The sequence below is a fragment of the Marmota marmota genome, unplaced genomic scaffold (assembly GCF_001458135.2).
Source record: "Marmota marmota marmota unplaced genomic scaffold, marMar, whole genome shotgun sequence".
In the NCBI taxonomy this organism is placed as follows: Eukaryota; Metazoa; Chordata; class Mammalia; order Rodentia; family Sciuridae; genus Marmota; species Marmota marmota.
The window spans coordinates 458,212-470,495 of record NW_025999985.1 but is presented as its reverse complement, the minus strand read 5'-3'; the positions used below and the strand labels follow the sequence as shown (position 1 = coordinate 470,495).

The 12,284-nt window shown below is 42.1% G+C and overlaps 1 protein-coding gene across 1 annotated transcript; it reads right to left on the bottom strand.

Moving 5' to 3' along the window:
- Window positions 1-11,090: 11,090 nt before the first annotated feature.
- LOC107160741 (vomeronasal type-1 receptor 4-like) lies at window positions 11,091-12,029 on the bottom strand. Its single transcript, XM_015507373.1, has one exon. The coding sequence runs from the start codon at window positions 12,027-12,029 to the stop codon at window positions 11,091-11,093; it is 939 nt and encodes a 312-aa protein (XP_015362859.1).
- Between the last annotated feature and the right edge of the window lie 255 nt (window positions 12,030-12,284).

Here is a 12,284-nt window from a genome sequence, read left to right as displayed (position 1 = left end):
CCTAATTTGCTTAGTACATCCCTTCCCCATAAGTTTACTGGTAAAGAATCTAACACATATGGCTTAAGAACTCCACCATTTCCATCTTGGTCCTCCCAGCAAAGATATTGGGTGCTCTGAGCAGGCTGTGAAATCTGTCCTATTCCTTCTAAATTGGCTGTTGCTATATGTAGAGGCCAGGTTTTAGGACAGAACTGGTGAGACAATATGGACCTGTCTGCTCCAGTGTCTATCACCCCTTTAAATTTTTTATGATTAATTTTAAGTTCCAGTAGGGGGCACTCCTGTCTCACTAATTGGTCCAGTACACTCTGTCCGTGGGCCTGGGAGTTGAGGTTTTATCCAACAATTGGTGGAATTACATGGTAAAATAATCAATTGAGCTATTGTATTCTTAGTAGAAAGCTGAATGGCATAGTATGATTTTACAGTAACTATTATGTCACCTCTACAATAAGAATCTACACCTCTACAATAAGAATCAATAACTCCTGGTAATACCTGGATTGCCTGGTTTAAGTTGCTATGACCCAAAATTAATCCTAAACTCCTTGCAGGCAGCAGCCCACAAACTGGTAGGAATTTGCTGTGGTCCCATTTCAGGTGTTAAGTCAATCACCATGAGTAGTCATAGAAGGTTTGCCTGCATGGATCGTGCTGTGCCATGGCTGGCAGCGATGATGTCAGGCCCTGTGACCTCTCTTCCATTTCCCCTATTTTTTTAGACTGGAGAGGGGCCAACCAGAAGTTTTTTCACTCCCTATTAGGCAGAAGTGGAGGCCAAGATGGAGGCGGACTGACACCATATTGATCCATCTCCTCTCCTGTCATGTGGCCTCTTGCCCTATGATGGTGCTGACACAGAACAGGAAGAATCCTGGCCTTGTAGCATCAAGACTGGCAGTCTCATGCAAAATGACCATTTCTCCCCAATTAAAACACCGCCCGTGGGATTGGCGTACCTGCTGCTGCAGTTGAAATGCCTGCTTTAAAGCAGCTGCAAGGGTAAAGCCTTGTAATTGAGTTGGGCCAATATCCAAGCACAGGAGAACGAATTCTGAAACTTTCCCTTTCTTCCTATGGGGTCTGACAATGTCCTGACAAAGTTTATTTGCATTTTCAAATGCTAACTGCTTAGCCACAAATTCACAAGTGCCTGGAGCCCCAATCGACCTATTGACTGTCTGATACAGATGGTCCAAAAAGTCCGAGTAAAGTTCCTCTGCACCGTGTTTTATCTTAGTTAAAACTAAACTAGACTGGTCCTGGGAATTAATTTGTCGCTATGTGAATTTGGTGCATGTGGTAATCTGGTCATAAACTGCTACTTGCTCGAGTTTGTGACCCACAAAGACCACCAGAGACCAAGATCGATGTAAGCAGCAAAGAGGCATTTATTGCGAGCTAACTCTGTCCTCTGAGCACACAGCAACTGGTGACACTGAGAGGCCCCAAGCCCAGGGTTTGCAGCAGTTTTGTACAATCTTTGGGGAAGGCAGGGACTTCACATACATCATACACGGTAAAATAATCTTAGCAAATCATCATACACTGCAGCAAAATCATAAAACAACTCTAAAACATGATTAGCACATTCACTGGCAGGAACAAGTTGGGTAAAGGTGATTGGTTAGTACAAGAGGGGGATTCATTTGAACTGATTGGTTTAGGCCACAAGAGGTGAATATGCTGAACTACAAGGTTTCCCAACATGTTATCAACCACCAAAAAACACTGGGAGGATCATCTGGCATCCCAGGTATTTTCCCTCTTTCATAATTGCCAGGTTTCTGTTCACAACTAAAAGGCTCAGGGGTCACTACAGCTGGTTTAACTGGGCTGCACAAAATAACCACACAAGAGAAACAAATACCTTTTTGTTTTGGGTTGCTGTGATGGCTCCTCTGACCTTAAGGGTCCGCAGAAAGAGAGAGAGCAAGAGCACATGCTGACCCCTTTTATTGAGGCAAAACTATTCAAATGAGACAAGGGACCAGATTTCAGGGGGATGAGTCTATCTTCATGATGTCCACTGTCAGCAGGTTGACTGACACCTGGGTAGGCCACACCCAAGGGCACAGTAAGAGAAGGGGACACACACAAGGCACTTCCATGGAAGATTCTACCCTAAACAGGGCAAGAGGTTATATTACAAAGGAACAGGTGAGCGTTGCTTCATCCATGGGACTATAGCAAGACACACCCTTGCATGATACACTGACCCTCGAAACCAAGAAGGGTGGGGAAAGCTCTGCCACATTTCTGTGACTGAGCACTTCAGCACCCAGCTGGGGAGTGTGACCCAGTCACGTGCAAGGTTGGTTTCCCACACATAATGATAGGTGGTTGCTAGGGGGTTGCTATGGGTCCCCACCTAGCCTGACTCAGTCATGGACGCCTGATGCCATAGACCTCTCCTGTTATATGTAGACAAACAACTCAGCAGGGTGAGTGTGTGCCTAGGAGTGCTCTGTGGGTTTTTCCAAGGACAAGGGCCATGCCCCCTTCCTTGGACAGGCTTTGCTCTGAGGTAGAGGCTGGTTTCTCAAAAATGGAGTCACGTCAGTTTCTCACTGCAAATTCATAATTCAACTATCATTCCAAGTCCACAAATTCACCTGTCCCCATAAGCATTTCTAAGGGTATTTCAATATTTTGCTTTCGATTTCTCTCTGCTTACTCCAAACCATAAGCTGTCCAATAGAATTTCCAAAGTAGGAAATCTCCACTGCTTAAACAAGAACATTGAATAAAAATCCAGTCACTCGGAGGAAGAGGCTTGTGGCAAATGGACTTGAGCAAACTTTGTAAAAATGATGAATTAGGGCCATATACATCACAAGAAATTTTTAATGCCTTGATAGTTTTGAATGGTATTACAGCATGGACATTGACACACTGGTCTTGGTCATTAACCTGTTCAAAATCTGGGAAAATCTGAAACCCACTAATGTCCTCTCCTGCCTATTGAGCTCTCCTGAACCCACGTTATAAAGGTGTAAGGAAAGTCATTGTGAGCTCAGACTACCTGTTAAAATTTGTTCTCCCAACAGGAAGCAGCTGAATCTGAATAGCTGGAGCAGGTCCTGCTAGTAATCTATTAAAATCTCCTGGTAATTCCTGGATTTCATCATCTGTCTCATCTATCTTGATTTGAGACTCATTTGTGCCTCAATCTTCATCGCCATCTTGGTTTCATTTCCCAAAGCTCTGGGGAGGAGGACTCTCTATCTCTCTAGAAATTTCCTCTTGGTGGTTCTCTTCCCTCCAAGGAGGATTATCTATCCCCCCTAGAGGCTTCCTCTCAATGGTTTTCCTCTGGCATTCTCAGGAAGGATGTTTTTCTAGGTGACTAATCTGGTCTGGTTCAATGGAAGCCAACCTCTCAGTCTTGGGTCTAGCTCCAAGTTTACCCACCTGATGGGTAATTTGAATGGAATTTGATTCTGCTATCAACCTTCCTAAAGGAAGAGAGATTCTTTTTGAAGAATTAGCCTCAGGAAGTTTTTCTTTTTTTAATATTTTTATTTTTTAGTTGTAGTTGGACAAAATACCTTTATTTTATTTATTTATTTTTATGTGGTGCTGAGGATCGAATCCAGGATCTTGCATGTGCTAGACAAGTGCTCTACCACTGAGCCACAACCCCAGCCCTCAGGCAGTTTTTCAAACTCTATAGATTTGACCACTCTTTGAATCCCTTACAATAGATCCTCTGGGGGCCATGAACTTTGGTCTAAATCATCAAAGAAGCATATTTCTAATGCAGTCCAAACCCTCTGAATACTATCTATAGTACATTTAGGTAATTCAGCAGAGAGACAAGTTTTATGTAATTTTCTTCCTAATCTCTCCCAAGTACATGAATCTAGTAAATCTTGTTCACAGAACCATGGACAAAACTCACTAACCACCTTTAAAAATTGTGCTAGCTGGCTCCTTTTGACCTGTTTTCCTTTTCTATTAATTACTGTCTCCAATATAGTTGAATACATGTCCTTATCTATTGAAACTGAATTTCGCATAATTAATCTTTAATGTCCTTAGCTCTAAACTGTCTGCTACTTCCGTGACCCTATAAAAATTGTCATGATACATTTTTTTTTACAGTGTGCTTCTCCACTCAAACTAGAATTTAACCTGTGTGGCCTCACGCTTAGGGCACCATTATTTGTCCATGGCCAGTGCAGACAGTTAATTGTTTGGTCACCTAGGGAAATTCTCAGGGAGATACAAAATGAAACACAGACACACAATTTTACCTTTAAACCAAGCTCTGGGATGGATCCTCATGCTCTGTTCATCAAGCTCCCCAGGGGGGAAGCAAGGTTCTACTGGAGAGGCTAGCAAGAGAGAGCAAACACGCTTGGGAGTGGGCTTTTATTGGGGAACTCTAAATGCTGGGGAAAATCTGTCCATTGAAGTTCAAGGGGGGGCATTTTTGCAAGGTCAGGTGAGGTGATTGGGTCCCTAGGGTAGTGTAGAGACACACCTCTACATGGACACCATTCTCAAACCCAAGGAGGGTGGGGAAGTCCTGCCACATTTCTGCTACTTGGACACCTCAAAACACCTAGCCAGGGAGTAACTCAGTCACATGCGAGGTTGCTCTCCTACACAGGCACACATTGAAGAAATAATATGAAGAGATGTGCCCCAGGTGGAAGGTGGAGGATGATGGTCTTGGCTGCAGTCACTTTGGAGACTGAATTGGGTGTTGAGAAGGCTGAGAGTTGACCTTGGACATTTGGTTGTGGGGGCCCAGGGGCCCTGAGGCGGACTGAGGAAATGGATTTGAGGGTGGATAAAAGAGAAGACAGAGCTCTGATGGTGAGTCTTGTTGGGTTAATGGAAGGCAGAAGGGCTGTCCTGAGGCCCTAGGAGAGACATCACTGAGGAACGGACATTAAATATGTCACAACACAGCTGTGTGTGGGTTTGGGAGTGGAATGGATTCCTGGCTCCAAGGGATGGGGGAGCTTCAGTGTGTGGCTACAGCTCAGAGTGAGGAGCCAAGCCTCCCCGAACAGTAGGGGAACATGTGTTCAGACTCAGCCCTGCTTATGGAGGTGGGACTGACAACTGAATTTCTGTACATTTGTGGTGTACAACATGAGGAGCTGACATGGGTGGACACTGTGGAGTGAATACCACAAGCCAGTTAATTTATCTACCTACCATGAGATATACTTAACTTGTGTGGGGGACATTGAAGATATCTCAGCAAATTTCAAGAACACAACCTTGTCTTGCTAACTGCAGTTTCTATCTTGTACAGCAGATCCCAGAGTTCATTTATGTGGTAATGGAACTCTGTGCACTTCCAACCATCTCCCCCATGTCTCTCACTACCCACCTCTTTACAATATGCATTCTACTCTGTTTCTGTGAAGTTTACTCTTTTAGAAGCCACATGGGTGAGATCAAACAGTATTGTTTTTTGTTGTTTGTTTGTTTGTTTTGGCTGTGCTGGGGATTGTGCATTTGAGACAAGCACTCTACCAACTGCACTATACCTCAGCCCCTCCAACAGTATTCTTATTTGTCACTTCCATGCTGCCCTCCAGGATCATTGGTCAGCACAGTGGCAGGATTTCCCTGGGTAGAAGGCTCAGTACAACTCCCCTGAGTGTTGATGGACACACCACCTCTCCTACACACCTGCACACTCTGGTGGACACCACTTCTCACCTTGCTGCTGTCTTGCCTGTCGTGAACAGTGCTGCAGTGAACCTGGAGGTGCAGACATCTTGTTGACTATGAATACTTTCCTTTAGATGCACAGCAGGGAGTGGGATTGCTGCCCCACAGGTGAGTTTTACTCTACATTTTCAGAGGCGTCCTCCTGCACTTTTCCATGGTGTGTGTGACAGGTTAGCTGATCTCCCACATAATCTGCCCAAGGTTGACTTGCCCCATATTCCTGCCAACACTGTTTTCTCTGGTCATTTTTGTATTACCCATCCCAACACTTGTGAGGTAATATCTCTTTGTATTTTGTGCATTTCACTTATTAGTCACTACAAGCATAATTGAAATATATCCTGGCCACTCTTTCTCTTTGAAAACCACATGTACCCTATATTTGTCTCAATTTTTGAAAATTATAACTTTTACTGTACATATTAAGTAGATAACATCACCCCATAACATATAGTAAAATGGTGACTAAAATAGAACAAACTCATTACCCATTATCTCTCTTAAACAGACATGCATTCCCACATGTTAAGAACACTAATCCTTAATTATGTGGCAAAACTCCCATACAGAATACAGAACCTCTAACATGGTCAGTATATTAAACCTGAGATTTCCTTAACTGCTCACCCTATTTACTATCTGGTAGGTTTTCACCCACAGCCATGGGTACATGAATTTTTATAGGATTCCTATGTTCTGTGGAGTCACTTTCTTCCTTTAAGAGATTCCCAGCCCTGGCAGAGCTAGTCTTCCCAAGGTTAGGGGCCATCTTGACTATCCCCAAACTGCCCATAGCAAGCATATCTAACAGATATAATGAGCCCAGTGATTAACAGGTGTCAAATAGACTAATACAGACAAAAACTGAACTCAAGGCCACACAGAAGAGTTTGAAAAACACTTGTGGTCACATAGGACCTTTTTTATGTAGAATTCATCTGTTCCTCTTTCCCACATCTTGGTCTGAACACTCTTCTATGCAGCACTAGGTGCCTAGGGCTTCCTAGGTGACCTGAGGACAGGAAGAAAGAAGCAACAGGGACAAAAGTCTCTCTCACAGAAACCATGTTTGCAGTAGAGCTCAGATCTCTCTTTTTGCAGGTGGTCACAAGAAAGTTCCTCCTGTATCTGCCTCGTCATGATGACTGTGTTTGCCATCCATACCTACAACCTTGTTTTTTCCTCCTGGATTATTCCAGGAACTTCCTTGTTCTTCTGAGTTCCACTGTGCTGTGTTTACCAAATCCACTTGTATGAAGTGGACTTAGTCTTTGCCAAGATTGGTGTTGAGTTTGCTTTTCTGCAAAGGCATTTCCCGTTCTTTATTTCCTGGGTGGAGTTCACTGCTGCTAATGCCTCACTCTGCCCTTTCATGGATTTTTGGAAGGTCTTACCCTTCCTTGTAAAACTGCATGACTTTCCCACTTGATGTACGGTGTCTCACAAGGATTTTAATTAGAAGCTTGGTGTCCGATGTGGCAATGTTAAGTGGTGGTGGAACTTTTATTCCTAGGTAGTTTAATTTTGGTGTTATTCTGTTAATTTTTATATTATTGTGTCTGCAGACACATTAGGAGAGGTTAACAGCAGGATATTAATATTTTCAGGAGACAGACTGAAAATTTTCCAACTTGGATGGAGCTGCTACAATATCAACAGCACCAGTGACTGCAGTAGGTAATGAAAAATGCATAATCCAGTGGCCTGGTAGATCATGTGTGCCTGCACATATCACTGTACCAAATGGTTGTAATGCTGAAAGAACCACACGTCCACATATGGAGGGTGCCCTTTACAGCTGGCCATGAAGATGGAGTCCCAGCAATCAGGAAGTGGAGAGAAGTTGGAATGAATGTGTGCATGTGTCCTTCAAGGAGCATGCAAGGCACACAAGCTGCAAAAGGAGGTACCTTTGAATTCTAGATGGTCACATGATTGAACAACTGAATTGAACACCAGTGCAGAGGAGGAGTTATCCAGAAGATTGCAAAAAGCCTTGGCTGTGCCAACAAGCACATCCCATTTCTGTCAGATGGTAGAGGCCAGTGCTGCAGGGGAAGCAGATGTGGGTGCAGCTGTGTTGGGGAGACCAGTGATGGGAGTTAACAGATGGGGACCTTTCCACAGCCTCGTGGCATCTGCTGCACACTCTACCTGCCTTCTCCACAGAGGAGGGTTCTAGGAAGACCAAACTGCACCTCATACTTGTACCCTTGGGTCTAGTTTTATTCTAGGGGTAACTAGATCACTTATACATATGTATGTATGCCATGTATGTATGCACATGCTCAAATTAATCTTCATGGAAACATAAGCAAAGCAAACCTTCAGTTCTACTAAAATAAACTTTTTCAAAGTTGCTTGATATGTAGAAATTTTTCAGAATAGAGCTCTAATTCTTATGAAGGGCTAAGTGTGTATATAGATAGAAGAATTGCTAAAATACATATCAACTGTTTTATTTGTCAGGTTGTATAAGAAAATTGAAAACTACTTTTGAGAGTTATGTAGAAGCCTATTGATTTTAATCTTGGAATGGCTTCAGGGATGTTCCTAATAATAATTCAATGCCTACATTTAATTGTGAGTTAAAAAGTTTATAACAACCACAATTCACATTTGTCTCCCTTGGGAAGAGAAGACCAGAGTATTTGTTTAAGAGTTAAATACTTGGAAGAAAACTCACTTGATCAAGAAGCATGTGTTAATTCAGGAGAAATGTACTGATTATGTGGTGCCCACAGCCAACACTGGCCTCCTCAATGAAAATGGTGCACTGAGGAAGCAGTCTCATTAGAAATGTACTTATTGATGTTTAACAACAAAGAGTTTATCCTGCTGCCTAAAACCAGCATAGTTTCTAACTTTGTTGTGGCACAGTTTAAGAAATATGCCAATTGCTACTTACAATTTTTAAGTTCTGAAGAAAGTAGTTCATTACACCAAGAAGAGTCCTCACATGTAACATTTTCCTCTCAATTAAATGTGAGAAATGTAAATTTCATAGCAGCATTATGTATCCAGGTTTAATTCTAATAAGATTTTGGGTTGGGCATGGGGTTGTAGCTCAGAGGTATAGTGTTTACCTAGCATGCATGAGGCACTGGGTTCAATCCTCAGCACCACACAGAAATAAAGGTGAAGATATTGTGTCCACCTAAAGCTAAAAAATACATATTAAAAAAAGACTTTGGGTTATTTTCATATTGAGACTAATAAAAGCATTTTCTTCTTCAAAAATATGAAAATAAAACTAGGAGCACCTAAAGGGTTGAAAATCTTAGAAATATTTGGTAAATTCTGGTAATATATGCTAGTTGCAAGTAGATGTGAACCTATGATCAGAAAAATGTGTGTGATTTATTGATACATATACATAAATATGTGTTCACATATATACATGTTGTGAAGAAACACATGAAAGTACCATGAAAACATGTTGCACACTCCACATGTCAGTTCTGATCATGATGCTCCAAACTGAAAGACACTACTATATTTTATTGATCAGTTTCTGCTACATATCCAAAGGCCTACACATATACTTTATTATAAAAAGAAATTTATTGAACTACAGTTCTGGACATTCAGGAGCATGGTGCCAGCAAATGTTCAGCTCTGGTGAGGACCTCACAGCAGTTGGAATCACAAAGGGGTAGAATGTACAGAAGAGACCACAGGGCAGGAAGGGGAGCAGGAGACACTGGGGACACCAGCACTCAATGTGGGACAACCAATGTTCTCAACTTTTCAGGTGGAAGACAGCAAAATTCTCACTGGGGGATCTTCTGCCCAGAGGAATCCAAGCCACCCTAAATAGCCACCCTGAATCTTTATATCTCAAATAATTGGCAAATAATAAAACATAAACACTCAGAGAATTTATTTACAAAAGCAAAGCCCCTGATAGATCAAGTCCACATGGGTTCCTGAACTGAACAAAGAGAAAATGGCCCTGATGGTTTATTTAAGGGGGTACCATCAAAGGCAGGGGCAAGGTTTCAAGGGCAGACTCTTGCTTTCTGATGTCTTGCAGTCAGCAGGTTGATTGACATTGGCAGGTCACACCCATCTCAGGTGTTGTGGGGGATCTTAGTGAGAGCTTGAGGGGGAAGTTCACCTGCATCAGGCAGTCTGTCCCTGTGAGGGGTACTCCAGGGAGTTCCCAGTGCCAGACTTATCCCCTCAGGAGGCTGCAATGAGCAATGTAGTCCACACACATCCCACAGATGGCTCGTGACAGGATATAATATAATCCATTATTAACCTTTTTCAAGGTGACTTCCCCATATCCAACAGCCTTGTACTGCATCCACTTCTAAAAGGTTGCACCACACAACACATCACACTGGGACAAAACTTCTAACTCATAGAACTTGGAGGTGGGTGCATAATTCACATCAAAACTAGAGCACAGGTGCATCAAGAGAGAAATGCTAGAATTGTTTGAAATACCTTCAGTGAGATTCTGTCATCGACAACATGGGAAATACAAATTTAAAGCATGTGGAATTTTCAAAGTCCAATATAAAACAGGTGATGTTGAATGATTACATTTGTTTAAATTGCAAATAGGGGAAAGTAATATATGCTGTAAGAAATCACATACTGCTCACTCTTGTGGACACTTAGAGAAAAAAAGAGTTATTGTTTTACCGTGCAGCAGCTTCTTGCACATATGTGTTCAGTTCAGGAAAAGTCATTAGAAATGCATGTCAACACATCCATACAAACATCTCAAAGATACATATTGATAACTCAATAATCAGTTATAAAATAAATTTATTAGTACCCAGTGTTGTAAATCATCAAGATAGACAGTAAATAAAGATTAAATTCTAATTAGCTTATGAAAAAAGACATATTGCATTATGAAACTAAAAATGCAGAAACCAATAAATAGGATATACACTGTTTAATAAAAAGAGCATCAGTAGACTTTGTTTCCCATCATTTCCAAGATTACATGAAACATGTCTCATTTCATTGCAAAAGAAAAACGTTTGAGAGTGTTCACTTTGATAATTCCTTCAAAAGACACAGCTGGGACAAAACTAAGAGTAGACAAAGAAAAACTACATTCCATGATAGCAGGAAAATAATGAAAGCAGATTTTATGCGTAAAAATTTGCTCTTGCTGAACTATATTAAATGTGAAATTTGTATGTTACATCTAATATTTCAGAAATATTGTTGTATGGAGAATAAGCCAAATCTTAGTGATATGCATGTGCACATACTCAGATACACACACACACACATGCTCACACTATAATAAAGAATATATGTGTTGATTCTCATTCTCCTTAGATGTGACTGTATCAGTCTTCTTTCAATTTGTGGGTTACAATAAAGAAACATGTAAGAATTGTGTAAATGCCTACAATTTACACGTTCCTCCTGATATCAGGGTTTTTTCTATTCCTTACCCAATAGAGATAGTGGCTGGATGCACTGGAGTCTCTGCTCATGAGCAGAAAGGGACAGAGAGCTGGGAAACAGCCAGCAACTATTGCAGCCATCTTTACCAGCAGCCAGTGGGGATTATAAATAACAGTCACACAAATCTGAAAGAGGCAGGAAAGTGTGTAAAAAATTACAAAGGTGCTCACAAGGAGGAGGATGGTTTTGGTGGCTCTGGACTCAGGGGAGGACCTGAGGGAGCTGGTCTTATGAACATGCTGCATTCTCTGCTTGTGCCTGTGCAGGATGAGCACCATGGAGCTGCTGGCCCAGAGCATGAGCCCCACACACACAACATCAGGGAATGTCACCAATGCTACATACAGAGATCGTAACATTATTTCAGAATCAACAGAAAAACAGTATCCAAGATCTCTCAGGCTTGTGGCATTATTGTTGCTCCTTTTTCCAGTCATAGATGAAATAATAATAATATTTATAAGCAAGTACAGAATCCAGCTCAGGTATATGGAGAAACCAATGTACTTAGGAGCTTTCACTTTAAGCTCTGAACAGCTGGAGTCCTCAGGACTAATTTTGATGGCCTGGAAGACACTCAGGAGGCAGGTGCTGCCAATGGACACACCCCTGCCCACCCTGTGAATATAGAAAAGCAGCTTGCATCCAATATCACTGAGGAAAACTTTCACTCCAAAAGCTGCCACTGTCTGAGGAACTCCTCTACACAGGAGAGCTAACAGATTAGCCACAACCAAGTGTTGAATCATGACGTCTGGGTGTCTTACCTTGAACCCCATGAGATAATGGACCAGGTAATGGAGGAGAACACAAGAATTACCCAGAGCTCCAACCACAGTCTGTGACAAGAAGATTATTCCAATAGCCACATCACTGGCTGCCATCCTGCGAGTTCCCTGGTATCCAAGCCAGAGGGTTCTGCAGGGAAACAGGAGGCCTGGGCTGCACGTGTCCTGTCATCCAAAATCCAATATTGCCCACACTCCAGAGTTACCACTCTGAAACCTTACAAAAGGTCTTATTTCACTATCAGGTCAGGTCTTAATGAGGTTCCTATGACTAGTCAAGGCAGGAAGTGTGTATAAATCCCTGTTGTGAAGGCAGCACAGGGTGATTCATCTTCATGACATGAGCCAGGT

Bases quoted from the DNA above. Each gene is read 5' to 3' on its own strand.
- LOC107160741 (XM_015507373.1), bottom strand. From the start codon at position 12,029: ATGGCAGCCAGTGATGTGGCTATTGGAATAATCTTCTTGTCACAGACT.